The 21653-nt window shown below is 42.8% G+C and overlaps 2 protein-coding genes across 2 annotated transcripts in view; one reads left to right on the top strand and one right to left on the bottom strand.

Annotated features, from left to right (window-relative positions):
- LOC124615705 overlaps positions 1-10865 on the bottom strand; it is a 128453-nt gene extending 117588 nt beyond the window's left edge. The window contains exons 1-2 of the mRNA XM_047143748.1: positions 10705-10865; positions 10448-10558 (exon numbers count right to left, since the gene is read on the bottom strand). Coding sequence (XP_046999704.1) covers positions 10448-10483 — 36 coding nt within the window. The 5' untranslated portion in view covers positions 10484-10558; positions 10705-10865. The remainder of the gene's footprint in view (positions 1-10447; positions 10559-10704) is intronic.
- A 584-nt stretch (positions 10866-11449) lies between these two features.
- Positions 11450-21653, top strand: part of LOC124615706 (probable phospholipid hydroperoxide glutathione peroxidase) — a gene marked incomplete in the record, with an annotated part of 56840 nt that continues 46636 nt past the window's right edge. Inside the window, 1 exon segment of the mRNA XM_047143749.1 lies at positions 11450-11695.

The raw sequence follows: 21653 nt of genomic DNA, 5'->3' as shown, positions 1-21653 counted from the left end.
AACATCTATAAAAATCCAGAAATAAGTAGACTTATCAGGTAGGAAGTCAGAAATCATAAATTATGATAATTTATTCAGGAATAAGCAGGTACGTCTTACTAAATTAAACTTAGCAACAAGTTTAGCATCTTAGAAAATAAAAGTTCTATTGATATAGATGAAAGGGACAATTATTTACCAAACATCAAAAGATTATGTACATATTATAACTTCTATATTCTCTATTAACTGTGAAATTAGGCTAGCTTAAGATAAATTATTGTACGATTTCATTGTTAGATTCCATTTCTCCAAGCCTGTATTTTATTCATAAATTTCACAGTAAAATTTCCAAACATTCTGATAGAGTGTCTCTTTACAAACTTCTTACAACTATTCTCAGCTATAAACTTCAGACTGTGATATGAAACATACAGTTTTGTAAATGTTGGGCATGATGATGGTGAAACAGTACTAAATGCTTTCCCTGAAAATTGCTTAGAACGGTTAGTTCATAAGACTATACATGACAGAAGTATGCTACATCTAATGTAACAAACAGACTCGATATAACTGAGGATGTCCACTCTTAAACTGATATTAATGACCATGAGGCAGTTACAACAACCATGATTACTAAAGTACAATGGGGAAATAAAACAAGTAGAAAAATTTACTTGTTCAGTAACAATATTATGAGAAGGAAAGTTGCTAATCACCACATAGCGGAGATTCTGAGTCGCAGATAGGCACAACAAAAAGACTCTCACAATTAAAGCTTTCGGCCATTGACTTTTATCCACACACACACACACACACACACACACACACACACACACAAAACTGCAGTCATGTGTGTGAGATGTGTGTGTGTGTGTGTGTGTGTGTGTGTGTGTGTGTGTGTGTGTGTGTGTCTATTGTTGATGAAGGCCAATGGCCTAAAGCCTTAAATGTGAGAGTCTTTTTGTTGTGCCTATCTGCGACCCACCATCTTCGCTATATGGTGAGCAGCAACTTTCCTTCTCATAATATTGTTGCATTTCATCCTGGATTCTCCATTGTTTAATTGTTTAGTAAAGTAGATAAAGAGTTGTTTTGTATATCACAAGGAAGACCTCGAAACATTTAGCTCTGAACACATGCATGTAGAGGAAATCTGACTTAAGCTTAGAAAAATAGTTGACCAAGCATTGGATAAGTATGTACCCAGTAGAGAATTTGCTATTGGAGGGTTCCTCTAAGGTATACAATCTCTGTAAAGAAATTGCTAAGGAAACTGTGACTGCTGCACATTATGTGTAAACTAAAGCATATAAGTTATAGATAGATGTTATATGAAATGCATTTGACTGGTCAGAAGGATAATTCATTAAGCCTATCATATCAGAATCTTATCGAAAGACCACTCACAAAACCCAAGAAAATACTGGTCATATGTAAAGGCAGTCAGTGCCACCCAACTTAGTCCCCAGTCTCACAGATGACACAGGAACTGAAACTGAGGGTAGCCAAACAAAAGCAGAAGTGGTGAACTGGTTCTCAAATGTTACTCTACAAAGGAAGATACGATACCACCCCTAGGTACATTCTTGCACCATTCAAAAGACGAATAGTGTTGATATTATTTTTGGCAGCGCTGAGAAATTGAACAAGATCCTGGGTCCAATGGAATCCTGTCTCATTTCTTTTAAAAAAACATTTTCCTGCATTCTCTGTTGTTTTATTTTGAAATAAATATTTTGTTATTTAGTAATTAGTTAATTTAGCATATTATATTCCTCATATCAGTAGGGGGTAAAAGTAACATATGATGGTGTCCCTGATAGAGTTTGTCACAACCTTAGTATTTATGAGCACAGTATCACTGATATAAAGATGATATGTAAAATGGAAGAGGTGCAACTCTTATGCTGGGTGCTGGGTTTATCATTATACCAGCATACATAACACATTAAAATACATTAGCATACCTACTAAAGTGAAAATTACTTCTTTTGGAAATTTACGGCATCTGTGGAGCAAAAAAAAAAAAAGAAGAAGAGACAGAGAGAGAGAGAGAGAGAGAGAGAGAGAGAGAGAGAGAGAGAGAGAGAGAGAGAGAAGAGAAGAAGAAGAAGAAGAAGAAGAAGAAGACTCTGTCACATTCTATACACAATTTGCAACTGACAGAGCCTTTCTTTTAACCATAATATTGTAGATCCATTGAACAAAAACCTGTGCTCAATACCTGAAAAAAGGACATATCACTCCCATTTACAAGAAGGGTAGTGGAAGTGATCACCAAACTGTAGTCCAATATCACGATATCCTATTAAAGAATCTTGAAACATGCTCTAAGCTCAAATGTAATGAGGTATGTCAAACCTAGTGACCTTCACCATGAGAACCAGCACAGATTCCAAAAACATTCGTCATGCGAAACCCACTTATGCTTTTGTTGCATGGCATACTGAACACCATGAATTAAGACAATCATGTGGATGCAGTAAGTCTTGATTTCTGAAAAGCATTTGAATCAGTGCCAACTAACTGCAGCTCATACATTTTGCATACAGCATAATTTAATCATTGTTAATACTTGATTTAAGAGTATGTCATATATGTGGAAGAGAATTTTTCACTAAGCTACCACACTCAGCTCATACAGTGCTGCTACATAAATATAAGGGAATATTACACACTTGGTTGAAATACAGTGAATTCTATTCAATTGCAGAATTCATGGAAAATAATTATTGTAATATATGTTTTTCCTGAGTGATAAAGAAAATCTTTTAGTTCTTAAATAACCTAGTTGTTTTCTGTATATGTAAATGATTATTGTATGAAACTTGACACCACTGTAAACTTTGACACAGCCAGTTGTATGAAAGATAATGAAACAGAGACTTGGAGACAATGGAAGGTTTCAGACTGATTATATAACGGTAAGGCACAGATTTTGAAATCAAATTTTAAACTGCAAGACATTTTGAGGGGCAGCAGCAGCAGCAGAGGATCAAATAGGTAAAATGAGAACTAGTAGAAATCCTTGAACAACACGGGAAATATTGAATTTAATTGACAAAAGGAGAAAATATGAAAATGCAGCAAATGAAGAGGTGACAGGGACTAGAAACATCTAAAGAATGAGATTGGCAGAAATTGCAAAATTATCAAGCATGAATGGTTATATGACAAATGCAAGGCTGTAGAAGAGAAAGATACATACCACCTGTAGGAGGATTAAAGAGACCTCTGAAGAAAAAGGAAGCAGTTGTATGAGTATCATGAGTTCAGATAGCAAGCAAGTACTAAGTAAAGAAGGGAAAGCTGAAAGTTGAAAGGAATATAAAAAGGGTCTATATAAGGGAAATAAACCTGAGGCCAATATTACAGAAAGTGAAAAGTAGATGAAGATGGCTTGGGAAGTGTGATATGCAAGAAGAATTTGACAGAGCACGGAAAGAACTAAGTCAAAACAAGGCCCCTGGAGTAGATGACATTCCCTCAGAATTTTTGAGATCCTTGGGAGATCCAGCCATGAAAAAAATTATTTCATCTGATGTGCAAGACATCAGAGACAGTTGAAATACCCTCAGAGTTCAGGAACAATTTAATAATTCCATTTCCAAAGAACGCAGATGCTGGCAGCTGTGATGGGAGATCAGTTTAGGTCCTAGAGAAAAACAAGAACACGCGAGGCAATACTGATCACACACCTTATCATACCAGGTACATTAAAGAAAGGTATGTCTACATTAATAGCGTTTGTAGACTTAGAGAAAGCTTTTGACAGTGTTGGGTGGAATACACTCTTTGAAAATTTTGAAGGTGGTTGAGATAAAATACAGGGAGCGAAAGGTTATACATAGCTTCTACGAAATAAGGCAATAGTTATAAGAACCAAAGGAGAGGAAAGAAAAGCAGAAGTTGACAAGGCACTGAGACAGGATTGTGAACTATCCCCTATGTTATTCAATCTGAACACTGAGCAAGCAGTAAATTAAACCAAAGAAAAAAATTGAGAATTGCCAAAGACATCGTTATTCTGTCAGAGGCAGCAAAGGAATGCATAGTGTCTTGAAAAGAGGTTATAAGATGAGGATCAACAAAATTGAAACAAGGGTAATGGAACGTCATTAGATTAAATGAGGCACCGCTGAGGGAATTAGATTAGGGAAAAATGCATTAAAATAAGTAGAAGAGTTTTGATATTTGAGCAGCAAAATAATTGATGACAGCTGAAGCAGACAGGGTAATAATAACAGTGTTGTAGGGCTCAATGGCTGGAGAGGGGGGGGGGGGGTTGCAAGTGTTTCAATTGGAAGCCAATTCAGTGACATCCATGTCCCTGAGCCAACACCACCTGGTGTTCCCAGACAGCCACTCATCCAAGTACTAACCGGCTTGACATTCCTGAACTTTGATGATCAGGCAACAACTGGTGTATCAAATGCACCTTGATCGTTGGCAGTAGAGAGGATATAAAATGCAGACTGGCAATAGCAAGGAAAGAATTTATGAAAAACAGGATTTCATTAACATCTACTATCAGATTAGTCAGGAAATCTTTACTAAAGGTATTTTTCTGATGTGTAATCTTGTACGGAAGTGAAATGTGGACAATAAGCAGTTCATATAAGAAGAGAATAGATGCTTTCTTCAAAATGTGGTATTATAGAAGAATATAGAAGGTCAAATGGGGAGATCACATAACTAATGAGGTGCTGAATCAAACTGGGGAGAAAAGAAATTTATGACACAACTTGGTTAAAAGATGGGATCAGTTGATAGGACACATTCTGAGGCATCAAGGTTTTGTCAATCTAATATTGGAGAGAAGTGTATGAGCTAAAAATTGTAGAGAGAGACCAAAGGATGAATACAGTAAGCAGGTTCAAATGGATGTAGGTTGCAGTAGTTATTCGAAGATGAAGAGTCTGGCACGTGATAGATTAATGTGGAGAGCTGCATTAAACCAATCTTTGGACTGAATACCACGACATCATCATCTCATTTATGCCACAAAGCTCATTATTGCATCAAATCAAATGATCAAGGCTAATAATAACTGGCTCACATATTTTTGAAATATGTGGGATGGGATGGTCTCATATTCTACAGTGTATGTAAAAGAGTTCTCTTCCGTGGTATTGGTCCATATCAAGCTGAATTACCAGGGGGCAAAGTACAAAATGAAGAGTGGTGCAAACAGTAACAAGCTTGATTGAAGTTGGGTGACTGTAAGAGAAGTGTTAAAAAATCTCAAATGGCAGATGGTCAGAGAAAGATGGTTAATGTTTTATTAAAACACATTTAGAAAATTTTAAGAATCAGTTTTAATTATGGGAACTATAAAAATTCTTATACCCCTAACACATCATCTACTAGAAAACAGGTGCATAATATTTGAATAGTAATGTTTTTCAATGAAGCACACAAACAACTTTACTTCCCACCAATAACTGTAACAAGCAGAAATATTAATTTATCGTTCAATAAACAGAATACCCTGCCACACAGTTCATATTGTGCCGTAGAATATAATTGAAATAATGATACAGGAATGAAAATCTGCTGATAAAATGGCACAGATTTACAAATGGAACATGTAAAAGTCTGTGAAGCATATGGCATTTGTCAAACTTTTTGTGATCACTAACAGAATGGTTACAGTCATTTCAGTCATTCATTCACACATTATGTTTTGTAAATACCAGAATAAAGGAGAGCATTCTGGAATGTAGAATGAACCCAATTACATACACATTAGGGGTCAACGGAGGCGTCCATCCCACCCATGATGTAAGGGTGCTGCTGTAGTGGGTAACATCATGTGCCGAAAAAAACAAACAAGCAAGAACTACATGTAAGTACAGCCCCAGTGATACCATTATCTAACAAATTCTCAGCACTAGTAGCGGATTGTGATAACACAACAGACATAAACGAACCAGAAAGTAATCACAAAACTCCCGCTAAAGAACCAAAAAAGAACTTGCCAACCTTAAGATGCACCAAAGGGCTCCTTCTGTATGCCGACAGTCGTGCAAAAGATCTATCCAAACGTTTTCGCGAAAGTAAGCCTTCAAAGCATTCAGTTTTCGTGAAAATCAAGCCTGGTGCAATGTTAAATGCAGTGGTGGAGAATATTTCAACAGAAACAAGTCAATTGAATAAAGACGCTCACATAGTGATTATTGGCAGCGGCAACAACGTATACAAAAATGAAAGCAAGACAGCCCTGCGATGCTTCTGTAACATATTGCCAAAACTATTTCAAATGAACATTGTCATCACAAACGTGCCAGTGCGACATGATTTACCACTGTGGTCATGTGTAAACAAGGAGAATCGCCACTACAATTCCGAGCTAAAGAAACTGTGTGATAAATTTAGCCATGGACATTTGATAGACTTAAGTAAGATGGGTCGTGATGAAAATACAAACCACGGATTCCACTTAAATAGGAAAGGGAAGGCCAAGGTAGTTTCCCACATAAGCAAACTGTGCGAGAGAGACAGTGTGGAGAAAGCTCCAATTGCTCTGGGCTACAACTACAAGACTTTTTTCGAATAAAGGACCATAATAATAGTTTTCAGGAATGTATTTCGGATATTACGGAGTCCCGTTCGCACAAAGAAAACCCAGGGTGTAAAATAAGTGATCAGTCATTGCAGGTCAGTTCTAAAAAACCAGTGTATGCAAAATGTTGTAAAAAGTGTAACTCAAACAATTTTGATTCATTCAAGATGGTAAATAAACAAGAAGTGATAACAGCCTTAAAGTTAATGCACTTAAATGTGCAATATCTCAGAAACAAACTAGACATTCTACAAATATTCGTAGAGGAATACTTGCCACATGTACTAGTAATAACGGAACATGGGCTAAAATGCAGTAAAATAATATATTATAGATTAGAAGGTTAAATACTAGCAAATAGTTATTGTAGGTAAAACCATAAAGGTGGTGGTGTGGCAGTTTATGTTAATAAGGATATAGAAGCTAAAAAAATTTCCTTTCTTGAACACCACACCAAAGAAGGATCAATTGAAATGGCAGGTATTGCACTCCACAGTAATGATCTTAAGTTACCAAAGCATAAAGTGATTGGAGTATATAGGCCACCAAATGGTGATTTAATGCTGTTTATGGATAAACTTTGTAGTGTTATTTGTCAGGCCGGTTCTAATGACCTTACTATATTAGGTGACTTTAACATAGATGCAAACTCAAATAGCATAGTAAACTTGAAACTCAATGATGTACTGACCTCATACAATCTTGTAAATATAGTGAACTCTGACACCAGAGTGACAGACCATGTTCCACTAGAATAGATTATGCTGCAATCAACAAAGATGTTATAGATAAGATAAATTACAGTAACTTAGATTTTCTTTATTCTGACCACTTCTGTCAGGTGATAGAATACAACAACTCAATTGTGCCTAAAATATTGTGCTTCAGAAACAAATGCTGAATACCTCAAATATTAATGCTCTTAAAGACAAACTAGCGAATGAGAAATGGGATTCTGTGTACCAGGTAAAAGGGTCAGATGATAAATGGAATGAATTCTACTCAACTCTACTGCATCATTATGAACATAGTTGTCCAGTCAGAGAAATCCAGAAGGTAGTTAAACACTGTCAAAATGGAAGTAATCCTAGACTAAAACTCCCAACAAATCTGATTATGCTCAGGCAGCAAGTACATGAGATAAACCAGCTTTATAAAGCTACTACTATGCAGGTTTTCAAGGAAAAATACAATAGGGCTAAGCAAACTTTTAAAACTGAAATTGTTAACCTAAGGAAGCAGATTAACAGCAAAACAATAGAACAGTCTGACAACATAAGCAAAGCATCTTGGAAACTGATTGAAAAATACTGAAAAGATCCCAGCAAGATGAACTACCATTGCAAGCATCCTTCTCAAACAGTCCAAAAATCAGGTATGTAGCATCCATAATGGAACCAAAATTGCTTCATCAAACATGTTGGAACAAAGAAACTGACAGCAAACCATGATATTCACTGACGTATTACCTGTTAACATCTGTCTTGGGAATTTTTGCCAGCCTTTGTTCAATGATTTTCCTGATGTTTTGTCATCATGAATGGCTGGCAAAATGTCAGGAAAATCACTAAACAACTGAAGATCCCAGGACAGATACCAACAGGCAATATATCAACAACTGAAGATCCCAGGACAGGTACCAACAGGCAATATATCAACAACTAGCCATGAAAGCCTCAACAACTTTGTAAGATATTCGCTGTATAATGACTAATACAGTGCGACACACAGTATTGTTGTTGCCAAATCTGGAAAGTTTGCTGTGACTAACTGCAAACCTGGGTATTCTAAGAGGAATCACTGTAGACGATATTCCATATTTACATATAGAGTATTCTGTATTTTTTTATTTTTTATTTATTTTTTATTTACATGTCAAGCTCCGTAGGACCAAATTGAAGAGAAAATCTCCAAGGTCATGGAACGTGTCAGTACATGAACTTACAACATAAAAGTAATAACAGATAAAAATAAATGTTCATGAACCTGAAAGAAAATCAGTCCATAAGTTTAAGCAAATGCTATCAGCATTACAATGAGAATCAGCTTAATTTTTCTCAAGGAACTCCTCGACAGAGTAGAAGGAGTGACCCATGAGGAAACTCTTCAGTTTCGGTTTGAAAGCACGTGGAATGCTGCTAAGATTTTTGAATTCGAGTGGCAGCTTATTAAAAATGGATGCAGCAGTATACTGCACACCTTTTTGCACAAGAGTTAAGGAAGTCCGATCCAAATGGAGGTTTGATTTCTGCCGAGTATTAACCGAGTGAAAGCTGCTTATTGTTGGAAATAAACTAATATTGGTAACAAGAAACGACAATAAGGAATATACATATTGAGAGGCCAATGTCAAAATACCCAGACTCGTGAACAGAGGTCGACAAGAGCTTCGTGAACTCACACCACTTATTGCCCGAACCGCCCATTTCTGAGCCAAAAATATCCTTCTAGAATGGGAAGAGTTACCCCAAAGCATAATACCATAGGACATAAGTGAATGAAAATATGCAAAGTAGACTAATTTACGTGTCGAAGTATCACTCACTTTCGATACCGTTCGAATAGTGAAAATGGCAGTATTAAGTCTTTGAACAAGATCCTGAACGTGGGCTTTCCATGACAGCTTACTATCTATCTGAACACCTAGGAATTTGAACTGTTCAGTTTCACTAATCATATGCCCGTTCTGTGAGATTAAAACGTCGGGTTTTGTAGAATTGTGTGTTAGAACTTGTAAAAACTGAGTCTTACTGTGATTTAATGTTAGTTTATTTTCTACAAGCCATGAACTGAGGTCATGTACTGCACTACTTGAAACCGAGTCAATGTTGCACACAACACCCTTTACTACCAAGCTAGTGTCATCAGCAAACAGAAATATTTTAGAGTTACCCATAATACTAGACGGCCTATCATTCATATAACACAAGGAACAGGAGCGGCGCCAACACTGATCCCTGGGGCACCCCTCACCTGACAGTACCCCACTCAGATCCCACATCACAGCCGTTATCAACATTGTGAATAATGACCTTTTGCTGCCTGTTGTTAAAGTAAGAGGTGAACCAATTGTGAGCTACTCCCCTTATTCCGTAATGATCCAACTTCTGGAGCAATATTGTGATATCAACACAGTCAAATACCTTTGTTAAATAAAAAAAAGACGCCAAGCGTTCGAAACTTTTTGTTTAGGCCATCCAGTACCTCACAGAGAAAAGAGAATACAGATCAGAGTATTGGTGACCCCGCACTGAGGACATTTGTGAGAGGCATAGTGTGTAAGAAATATTTCATTCCATTAATTAAAAATCTCCAGCTTATGTCTGTAAGCTGCCGTGCAGTGGAAGGGAAATGAAATATTGTATAACAAGGTGTAGGCCTACTGCAGCAATATTTTCACAACTAAAATTTGTGGCCCTTTATTGTACAAATATCTTCTTTGACAGGGAATCAGAAAGTGTTATATATATCTGATAGAGAAGAAACTTCATCTATCCACATTTTTATTCATTCTTACCTTAGAATCATAAAGAAAAATAAATTTGAGGGATGTGGAACAATTTAGGGTATATAGTATGTCAAGAAAAGAGAAGCAACTTGGGGAAACTTAATCTACACATTGTTTTAATAACAAATTGTCATTATCCTGTTTATTAATATTTGTTTTTATATCAGCAAACTGTTAGTAATTTAGAGAGATAGCTTCTATAAAAATAAAAAAAAAAATCCGCTTCTCATTTATATACGTATTATACATTTAATAAATGATTTCTACAAATTCCTTTCTCAGAGAGAACACGCAAAATACAAGGTTGTTAGTTGACACAAACTTGCATGTGACATAAAACTGATCGTGATTGATACTGATTTACACTAATATATTTGCCACTCGTTACTTACCTTGAATAAAATACACAGAGAGGAAGAGTAAGACATACTAGTTTGATCACTGATTCAGGAGTTAGTATTTTTTTGTCTTTCTATTCATCTGTTAGTTACATCCATGAAATGCTGGTTTTAAACACATGTAAAATGAAAATACTTTTTTTTCTCCGAAAGGCAGTAGTAAAATGGCGAGAATATTATCAGGGTAATGTGTGTAACACCACAAAGACGTTAAAAAACTCAATAACTAGGAAGCCTGTCAGTAATCTTACGTTCTCTAAAACATGTTTTTATGCTTCAAACTATAGCCACTGCTCATCGCACTTAAAGTCGAGTTCAAATTAACCGCTCTTTTGCAGAGTTACTATTACCACGTTCGTCATTTTATGGACGCATAAAATACTGAAAATCAAACTATATGAAACCAGGAAAACTAAAACCACTTTAAATACAAAAAAATGTTATTCCCTTACGAAAATGTAACGAATATATACAGTAGCATCTTTGCTCATAGGTTATGGAACCAGCAACCTTCGTCATTAGAACAGCTCAGATGTGTTAAACTGTTAAAGGACTTGTGAACTGGAGCATGACGGCTGAAGCTAACTAGTTTGAGGGTTCGGACATTGACTAAAACAGTTGTAAGTGTACTCTGTCTGCTTGTATTAATTCTGGGCCGTGTTGCTCGAATATCACCGTGTGCTGCAATAACGCTGTTTGCAGACGTTAAAAAATTGTGTAATGACACGACTGAATGTTGACAAGTTGCAGATTAGTTTTGTGCTCAATATATCAGTCGCAAAATTGTAGAAGTCTCATTTTGCTGTCATTGTGTTTATCATAAGATCGGAGCTTACTATTTCAAAAACAAATTCTTAGGTACTTGTGTTTTGCGGCAAATGTGGATTCGAGAGTTATAATTATTGCGGCAGTCACTGTTTACATCTCGCCCTAAGTACTTACTTCGTTTGTTTGTGGTACAAAGAAATTTATTGAAAATGTTTTTCATTGCAATCGTGCATTCGGGATTCAGACCGGCAGTTTTAAGTAATTTACAATAGCAGAAGACCCTAACAAATTATGAGAGAAATCGCTGAAAAGTGGTAGTATTGGCGTATTTCATCAGGAATTTGAGAGATAAGTTAGAAGATCGACTTGTTTGTTTGGAGATCATACAAAGTCGTGAAAATATAATTTGTGCCTCTGCACTCCATATAACCACAGGGATTGACACGTTCATGTTGTGGAATAAATTTGGAAACGGTGAGTGTGTCCATATGCATAAAGGCAGGTTACAAGTTTAGTAAAATTGGAAGGAGAACAACATATAAGCGTATACTTGTAAGCCGAAAGTAGAAAACTGGCAGTTATTTTTGTAACTGTACAGATTCCCACAGGAAAACTTTGACTGTTCATTATTCACTTTGATCCTTTCACATGCATGTGTATTTTGGGAGGGATTTTTTTTTAGAGTGGAAGGGGTGGCAGCTATTGAAGTGAAGGTACAGTTGGTGGTTGGTGAGCGTTGTGTGCATGGAGATTTTTTATGAAGCTATAAAAGAGGTGGAGGTCAGAATCCAAGAAGGTAGCATACTGACCTAAAAAAAAAAAAAAAAAAACCTGAGGGGGGGGGGGGGAGAGGGGGATTGACATATTGAAGACATCATAAGTGAACCAGACAGAAGTGCATAGGATCTTGGGTAGCTGTGAAGGTTTTATCTTGATGGGTAATAAACAGCAGCATATGAGGGTGTCCAAGGGCATGCTGCGTATTTCTTTTACCTCCTCTTGAAGGAGTATAATGACCCAACTGTTTTATGATAACTGCTTTGATTTGTGGTGAATGAAATTGAGTGTGGAAATCATTTACACTGGATGACCTGTTAATGGCCAAACAGGCTGTTGCTTTACACACAGGAGGTGGCAGTGACAGTAACCTAGTACCATGCCTGCATGACTAGTAGCCATTTTGCAAGTGTGGTCACACTAGTCTTTGTGAATTTGGAGTGACTGAGTGATTCACAAGCCATAACTCACTGCTACCCTTGACACCTATTGGTATTGCCTGTCTGACCTTTTCTCTGAACGTCAAAACACTGGAAGGCCAGTTGTGTTACTTGGACCCAATGAAAGCATACATCATTCGGCCAGAGGCTACAAAAAAATGGATGCCCTAGAATTAAAAGACACTGACTTACAGAGGATCCTATCACAACAACTTGTAGCATCATGGAACATTGAGTCCCCTGCAGCAGTGACCACTACAGTGGCGTGTACAGGAGGAGGCGGGTAGTGGGCCGATGTACACGGGTCAGGAGCAGTGTACCATTTGATGCTCCAGCCAATAGTGTCATTCCGCCATGATTATATGCACTTTGAGGTGCATGCAGAAGGGTCATTGTTGATTTTCATGTTGGTTTAGGTATAGTTGGGTTGCCTAGCCACTGTAGTGTTAATTACGGTTGACATAAGGCAAACACAAGTAATGTAAGGACAGGTGGGGTATGTTTTCAGAGTATGTACTTTTTACCAGGCAGAGGCAGAAGCAGCAGCAGTGGTCTGGTGTAGTTCCAACCCCAGCATTGCCAGTTATGAGGGCAGGCAACAGCTGAAGCATGAGGTGTGGGAGAGGCACAGAGAGCACACCAACAACACTGCAGAGCTAGCGCTCTCTCTCTCTCTCTCTCTCTCTCTCTCTCTCTCTCTCCCCCTGCGGGTCCGGGGTAAGAATAGGCCCGAGGTATTCCTGCCTGTCGTAAGAGGCGACTAAAAGGAGTTTCAACCGTTTCGGCCTTCTATGTGATGGTCCCCCTTGGGGTTTGACCTCCATTTTTCAAAATTCTACAGAAGTACAAGCCTTTTGGGGAAGGACACCTTACATGGTGTACCACTGGTCCTAAGTGCACTAAGACCTTGGCACTCAGCATTGCACCGGCGTTGTAACCATACCCATTATTCCTCAAATTGGGCCTAAACGCCTGATGGGTTGTCCAAGTTACGCCCATAGTGCATCTCCATCTGCACCAGCGATCATGATGGACTTTCCATGGCACCAGAAATCCAGCACGGTAGCCAGCCCATTGTGGTGGGGTCGTCATGTACCCTCTAAGTTGTAGCCCCCTGACAACACAGGGATCGTACTGCCGATACCTGAGCTGCACCCTCCCCACGTTGGCCAAGGAGTAGATGCCCGTCTCCTTGGGGCATCAGGACTCCCGGCAATGGTCATCCTGCCAGGTGGCCCTTGCTGCGGCTGGGTGGCGCCCGTGGGGAGGGCCCCTGGTCGGAGTGGGTGGTATCGGGGCGGACGTTTCGCAGATGAAACGTCAACACGTATCAGGTCGCTCTGCGGCCGAGTCTTTCAAAAGAAAAGGTACCGTTTCTAGTTCTGGTTCTCCTGCCCTTTCCCCCTTGGCCACTCCATGGGAGGAGGGACAGGCCCGCCGGTTTGGGGCGAAGTACTTCCCCCGCTATTTGGTCTGTTCTCGAACCGATGGGGGGACGTTCGCCACCTCCAAGCCCATGTTCTTTGTTCAGCACATTGAGGACGTCTTCGGGGAAATCGAGGCTCTCAGCAAGATGCGTTCAGGGTCCGTTCTTCTCAAGACCACCTCTGCCACACAGTCGGCGGCACTCCAGGCGTGCGACCGCCTAGGGGACATCCCAGTATCCATTGTCCCACATCTGGCACTAAATAGGACGCAGGGGGTTATTTTTCATCGTGACCTCCTGCTACAATCTGTTGAGGAGCTCAGGGCCAACCTGGAGCGCCGCGGCGTGCATTTCGTCCGGCGAGTCCAGCGCGGCCCCAAAGACCGTCGCATCGACACCGGGGCCTTTATCCTCGCCTTCGAGGGGGACATTCTCCCGGAGAAGGTAAAGGTGATGTGCTACCGGTGCGACGTGCGACCTTACGTCCCGCCTCCTATGCGCTGTTTTAGGTGTTTGCGCTTTGGGCACATGTCGTCCCGGTGTGAGGCTGAGCCCCTTTGTGGCGATTGTGGACGTCCTCTTCGTGAGGAACATACTTGCACCCCACCACCTCGGTGCATTAATTGTCCTGGCGTCCACTCGCCTAGATCCTCAGACTGCCCCGCCTATCAGAAGGAGAAAAAGATACAAGAAATTAAAACTTTGGATCGGCTCTCTTATTCTGAGGCCAGGAAGAAGTATGACCGCATTCATCCCATGTCACTGACCACTTCGTTTGCCTCAGTTGTGTCCACTCCTTCCGCGGTATCCTCACCCCTATCCTGTCCCCCCTCCGCCTCCTCTGCCCATCGGGGGGCTCTGCCTCCGCCTCCCAAATCCCTCCCTAATAAATCCTCCTCCCCCGTGGCCCCCAACCCCTCTGCCCCAGGGGCCACCCTTCCTCCTCCTCCTCCCCCCACGCCACCTGAGAAGCGATCCTCTTCTCAGGCGTCCATCGGGGAAACGTTCCGGACCCCAGCTTCCGAGGTCCGGCGTTCCAAAACGGACCCCGCGTGTGAGGACCTTCTTCGGGTCCAGCCCACCATCCCTGTGCCTCCTCGGCCTTCCAAGAAGGCCTCTAAGAAGAAGTCTCTATCCCCCTCTTCACCCCGGCGCGTTTCGTCTGACGCTTCATCCGTGAGTCGCTGCTCCCGGCCGTCGTCAGTTTCGCCGGGACGCTCTGCTGCCAGGCGCTCCGCTGGCCTTTTGTCAGCAAATGATGCGGCCCCTCCTACACAATCAGGGACAGCGGCCGCAGCTGGCGATGAGTCGATGGAACTGGATCCGCCTCCCGTCGGTTGTAGCATTGTTCCCTCGCAACCTGGCCCTCCGCGGCCATCGAGGTGACCAGCTCTTCCCCGTCTCGTTCCCCCAACTTTTTGACTAGCAATGGCGTTGTTTCATTGGAACATAAGAGGTATTCGATCTAATCGGGAGGAATTACAACTGCTCCTCCGCCTGCACTGTCCGCTCGTCCTTGGTCTCCAGGAAACCAAGTTGCGCCCAACTGACCGTATTGCCTTTTCCCACTATACCTCGGAGCGGTATGACCTCACCCCTGTGGACGGTATCCCAGCTCATGGTGGGGTCATGTTGCTCGTTCGGGACGATGTCTATTACCATCCCATCCCATTGACCACCCCACTCCAAGCAATAGCTATCCGCATTACTCTTTCTGCTTTTACTTTTTCAGTTTGTACCATCTACACTCCACCGTCATCTGCTGTTAGTCGGGCTGACATGATGCACCTGATCGATCAGCTTCCCCCGCCGTTCTTATTGTTGGGGACTTCAATGCCCATCATCCCCTTTGGGGCTCTCCTGCATCCTGTCAAAGAGGCTCACTCTTGGCGGATGTCTTCAACCATCTCAATGTTGTCTGCCTCAATACCGGCGCCCCGACTTTCCTCTCGGACTCTACTCATACCTACTCCCACTTGGACCTCTCGATCTGTTCTACCACTCTTGCCCGTCGGTTCGAGTGGTATGTCCTTTCTGACACCTATTCGAGCGACCACTTCCGCTGTGTCGTTCGTCTCCTGCACCACACCCCATCCCCACGTCCTTCGAGCTGGAACATACTGAAAGCTGACTGGGGACTTTACACCTCCCTGGCGACCTTTCCGGACCACGATTTTCCCAGTTGTGACAGTCAGGTCGAATACCTCACGGCTGTTATTATCAATGCTGCCGAACGTTCCATACCTCGTACTACTTCTTCTTCACGTCGCGTTTCCGTCCCCTGGTGGAACGAGGCTTGTAGGGATGCTATCCGTGCTCGACGACGTGCTTTACGCACCTTTCGCCGCCATCCTACGTTGGCGAATTGTATTGAATACAAACGACTCCGAGCGCAATGCCGTAGAGTCATCAAAGACAGCAAAAAAGCTTGTTGGGCCTCTTTCACGAGCTCCTTTACCAGTTTTACTCCCTCTTCTGTCGTTTGGGGTAGCCTGCGCCGGCTGTCGGGCATTAAGGCCCACTCCTCAGTACCTGGCCTGACCTCAGGTAATGAGGTCCTTGTTGATCCTGTGGCTGTCTCCAACGCCTTTGGCCGCTTTTTCGCGGAGTTTTCAAGCTCCGCCCATTACCATCCTGCCTTCCTTTCCAGGAAAGAGGCAGATGAGGCTCGGCGACCTTCCTTCCACTCGCTGAATCTGGAAACTTACAATGCCCCCTTTACTATGCGGGAACTTGAACGTGCGCTTGCACTGTCCCGGTCCTCTGCTCCGGGGCCAGATGCCATTCACGTTCAGATGCTGGCACACCTTTCTCTGGCGGGCAAAAGCTTCCTTCTTCGTACCTACAATCACATCTGGACCGAAGGTCAAGTCGCCATGCGTTGGCGTGACGCCGTTGTTGTTCCTATACCCAAACCCGGGAAGGATAGACACCTTCCTTCTAGTTACCGCCCCATTTCTCTTACAAGCTGTGTCTGTAAGGTGATGGAGCGCATGGTTAATGCTCGGTTAGTTTGGATTCTTGAATCTCGACGACTACTTACTAATGTCCAATGCGGCTTTCGTCGCCGCCGCTCCGCTGTTGACCACCTTGTGACCTTTTCGACATTCATCATGAACAACTTTTTGCAAAGGCGCCAAACGGTAGCCGTGTTCTTCGACTTGGAGAAGGCTTATGATACCTGTTGGAGAGGAGGTATCCTCCGCACTATGCACAAGTGGGGCCTACGCGGTCGTCTGCCTCTTTTTATTGATTCCTTTTTAACGGATCGAAAGTTTAGGGTACGTGTGGGTTCCGTATTGTCCGACGTCTTCCTCCAGGAGAACGGAGTGCCTCAGGGCTCCGTCTTGAGCGTAGCCCTTTTTGCCATCGCGATCAATCCAATTATGGATTGCATTCCACCTAATGTCTCAGGCTCTCTCTTTGTCGATGACTTCGCGATCTACTGCAGTGCCCAGAGAACATGCCTCCTGGAGCGCTGCCTTCAGCGTTGTCTAGACAGCCTCTACTCATGGAGCGTGGCAAATGGCTTCCGGTTCTCTGAAGAGAAGACGGTTTGTATCAACTTTTGGCGATATAAAGCGTTCCTTCCGCCATCCATACATCTCGGTCCCGTTGTTCTCCCATTCGTGGACACAACTAAGTTTCTAGGGCTCACGTTGGACCGGAAACTGTGTTGGTCTCCACATGTCTCTTATTTGGCGGCCCGTTGTACACGTTCCCTTAATGTCCTCAGAGTTCTTAGCGGTTCATCTTGGGGAGCGGATCGCACTGTCCTGCTTCGCTTGTATCGGTCCATAGTCCGATCGAAGCTGGATTATGGGAGCTTCGTCTACTCGTCCGCTCGGCCATCCCTCTTACGCCGGCTCAACTCCATCCACCATCGGGGGATATGTCTTGCGACCGGAGCCTTCTACACTAATCCTGTCGAGAGTCTTTATGCTGAAGCTGCCGAGTTACCATTGACCTACCGGCGCGACATACTGCTGTGTCGGTATGCCTGCGGGCTGTTGTCTATGCCCGAACACCCCTCTTACAAGTCCTTCTTCGCCGATTCTCTCGACCGTCAGTACGGGTTGTATGTGTCTGCCCTGCTGCCCCCCGGAGTCCGCTTCCGTCGCCTGCTTCGACAATTGGATTTTGCCCTCCCTACCACCTTCAGAGAGGGTGAGAGCCCGACACCACCTTGGCTCCAGGCTCCGGTTCGTATTTATCTCGACCTCAGCTCACTCCCGAAGGAGGGTACTCCGGCTGCAGTGTATTGCTCACGGTTTGTCGAACTTCGTGCTCGACTTGCCGGTCACACCTTTATTTACATCGATGGCTCCAAAACTGACGATGGTGTCGGCTGTGCCTTTGTCGTCGGGACCGCCACCTTTAAATACCGGCTCCTTGACCAATGTTCCAGCTTTACGGCTGAGCTTTTTGCTCTCCATCAGGCCATTCAGTATGCCCGCCGCCACCGCCATTCATCGTATGTACTCTGCACTGACTCACTCAGTGCTCTTCAGAGCCTTGGGGCTCCCTATCCGGTCCATCCCTTGATTCAACGGATACAGCAGTCCCTCCATTCTTTCGCTGATAATGGCGGTTCTGTTAGCTTTCTGTGGGTTCCCGGACATGTAGGAGTGCCTGGGAATGAGGCTGCTGATGCTGCAGCCAAGGCTGCAGTCCTCCAGCCTCGGCCAGCCTCCCATTGTGTCCCGTCATCTGACGTTTGTGGGGATGTATGTAAGAGGCTTGTGTCCTTGTGGTGGGATGCTTGGTCATCCCTCCAAGGAAACAAGCTCCGGGCAGTAAAACCGCTCCCAACTGCTTGGACAACTTCCTCCCGACCATCTCGGCGCGAGGAGGTCCTTCTGACCAGGTTGCGGATTGGGCATTGCCGGTTTAGCCACCGCTACCTGCTCTCCGGTGACCCAGCCCCGCAGTGCCCTTGTGGTCAGGCATTAACGGTGCGCCATGTTTTATTGTCGTGTCCCCGTTTTAGTCAATTTCGTGTTGTCCTGTCCCTGCCATCTACCTTACCGGATGTTTTAGCTGATGACGCTCGAGCAGCTGCTCGTATTCTGCGTTTTATAACTTTAACTGGCTTGACCAAAGACATTTAACCTTTTTACTTATTTAATCTCCATATTTGTCAGGTCCTTCTGATGTCCCCCATCCCCTTGAGTTTTAGCAGATTCCTTGTGCTCTAACACCAGTGACTGGGCGCTAATGACCTCAGCAGTTGAGCGCCCTTAAACCCTACCAAAAAAAAAAAAAAAAAAAAAAAAAAAAAATCTCTCTCTCTCTCTTCCTTTCTCTGCACAGAAAGCATCTAGTTTAACAAGCTGCACATAGTGAAACCTTTTGCAACTGTGTGGATGTCTCTATGCAGAATGTCCCCTCAAGAATGTAAGATTATTTGCCAACTCTGCAGCAGCCATACTAGCCTGGCCCCTTTGAATACATTGTTTAACAAGCTGCTCCACCGTACAGTAGTAGTGGTGTCCCTTTATCAGTGATGCACATTTTAGTTATGTGCGCCACTTTTGCCACAATAAGACAAACACTGAATCTAATTGACACATTACCCTTAATTTTAGCTATTGGTGTCCAAGCAGCAAATCCAGTTCTACATTTATCAAACATTGTGTTGTATAATTTTATTTGGAGGTCAGGCAGTATGGTCTTGGTGGACCCTGAGTGGCGGTGGCTGGTCATTTCCCAGTGGAATCTCAGCTCCGGAGTATTTCTGGTTGCACCTGGCGGATGGATTGGCCTGACCCCACATTTTAATTAAATTCTACACCCCTCATTGTTTTAACCTAAAGGTGTTACCTTATTTACTACTACCATTTTATTGACTTGATTATGTCACCAGTGTTTCATAATGATTGGAGATGTGCCCCTCATCTCCTTGATGTGACCAGGAGGACATTCGGTTGTTCTTGGCTGGCATACTTCGCCAAACCTACAGTACTATAGCTTTCCTTTATAGCTGTTTTTATCCTCCTCCCCTCGTTCTTCCATCCGAGACAAACATATCGTCCCTCTTATTCCTTTTTATTGATTTGACACTCCCAAGATGGGAGTGCTATCTCCATTGTCTGCCATATCCTGTATTCTGTTCCCTCCCCACTCCCTACTTCTCATCCCACTGTCCTACTCAGTGAGCCCCATGCAAGTTCACTGCCTGTGCCATGGTGGGCTGATTGGTGCGACATTCCCGTACCATTCAATGCTGCATCACAGAGGGGGCATGAGAGGCTTGTGTAAAAGTACTGGAGTATTAATGGTACAGCAATTCCTCACCAAGACAGCCACTGTTACCTCCGTCACGTCGAAAACTAACCATATTAGCTTCACCCTCCTCAACAGTGTTTTTCATTCAGTTTCAGTATATTGACACAATAAGTAACAGAGCAACGGTGTGCTGCGGAGTTTATAAGACTCACCATCTGTATTGTTAAATATCACAGTTCAGCCACCAATAATGCACATTATATAAGAAATCTAGAACGTTAACTTCCCTGGATGGTTTTTGTTGCTGATAGTTAAAATCAGTTTCAGGTGAACTTTGTTTTATACAACCACAATAGTAGACACAAAAATAACAATACCAGAGAAGGAAAGTTGAGTTGCAACTTGATTCGTTCCACCATATGGTGGAGATGCTGAGTTGTGATAGGCACAACAAAAAGATTCACACAATTGTAGCTTCTGGCCATAAAGGCCTTTGTCAGCAGCACACACACACACACACACACACACACACACACACACACACACGCGTCTGCAGTCTCGGAGAGCTGAAACCAGTGCGTGTGCATGTGTGTACATCTACATCGATACTCCGCAAGCCACGCAACGGTGTGTGGCGGAGGGCACTTTACGTGCCACTGTCATTACCTCCCTTTCCTGTTCCAGTCGCGTATGGTTCGCGGGAAGAACGACTGTCTGAAAGCCTCCGTGCGCGCTCTAATCTCTCTAATTTTACATTCGTGATCTCCTCGGGAGGTATAAGTAGGGGGAAGCAATATATTCGATACCTCATCCAGAAACGCACCCTCTCGAAACCTGGCGAGCAAGCTACACCGCGATGCAGAGCGCCTCTCTTGCAGAGTCTGCCACTTGAGTTTATTAAACATCTCCGTAACGCTATCACGGTTACCAAATAACCCTGTGACGAAACGCGCCGCTCTTCTTTGGATCTTATCTATCTCCTCCGTCAGACCGATCTGGTACGGATCCCACACTGATGACCAATACTCAAGTATAGGTCGAACAAGTGTTTTGTAAGCCACCTCCTTTGTTGATGGACTACATTTTCTAAGCACTCTCCCAATGAATCTCAACCTGGTACCCGCCTTACCAACTATTAATTTTATATGATCATTCCACTTAAAATCGTTCCGGACGCATACTCCCAGATATTTTACAGAAGTAACTGCTACCAGTGTTTGTTCCGCTATCATATAATCACACAATAAAGGATCCTTCTTTCTATGTATTCGCAATACATTACATTTGTCTACGTTAAGGGTCAGTTGCCACTCCCTGCACCAAGTGCCTATCCGCTGCAGATCTTCCTGCATTTCGGTACAATTTTCTAATGCTGCAACTTCTCTGTATACTACAGCGTCATCCGCGAAAAGCCGCATGGAACTTCCGACACTATCTACTAAGTCATTTATATATAGTGTGAAAAGCAATGGTCCCATAACACTCCCCTGTGGCACGCCAGAGGTTACTTTAACGTCTGTAGACGTCTCTCCATTGATAACAACATGCTGTGTTCTGTTTG

The sequence above is a fragment of the Schistocerca americana genome, chromosome 5, assembly GCF_021461395.2.
Source record: "Schistocerca americana isolate TAMUIC-IGC-003095 chromosome 5, iqSchAmer2.1, whole genome shotgun sequence".
NCBI lineage: Eukaryota > Metazoa > Arthropoda > Insecta > Orthoptera > Acrididae > Schistocerca > Schistocerca americana.
The sequence above is the reverse complement of the archived record's forward strand: the minus strand, read 5'-3'. Positions and strand labels throughout refer to the sequence as shown.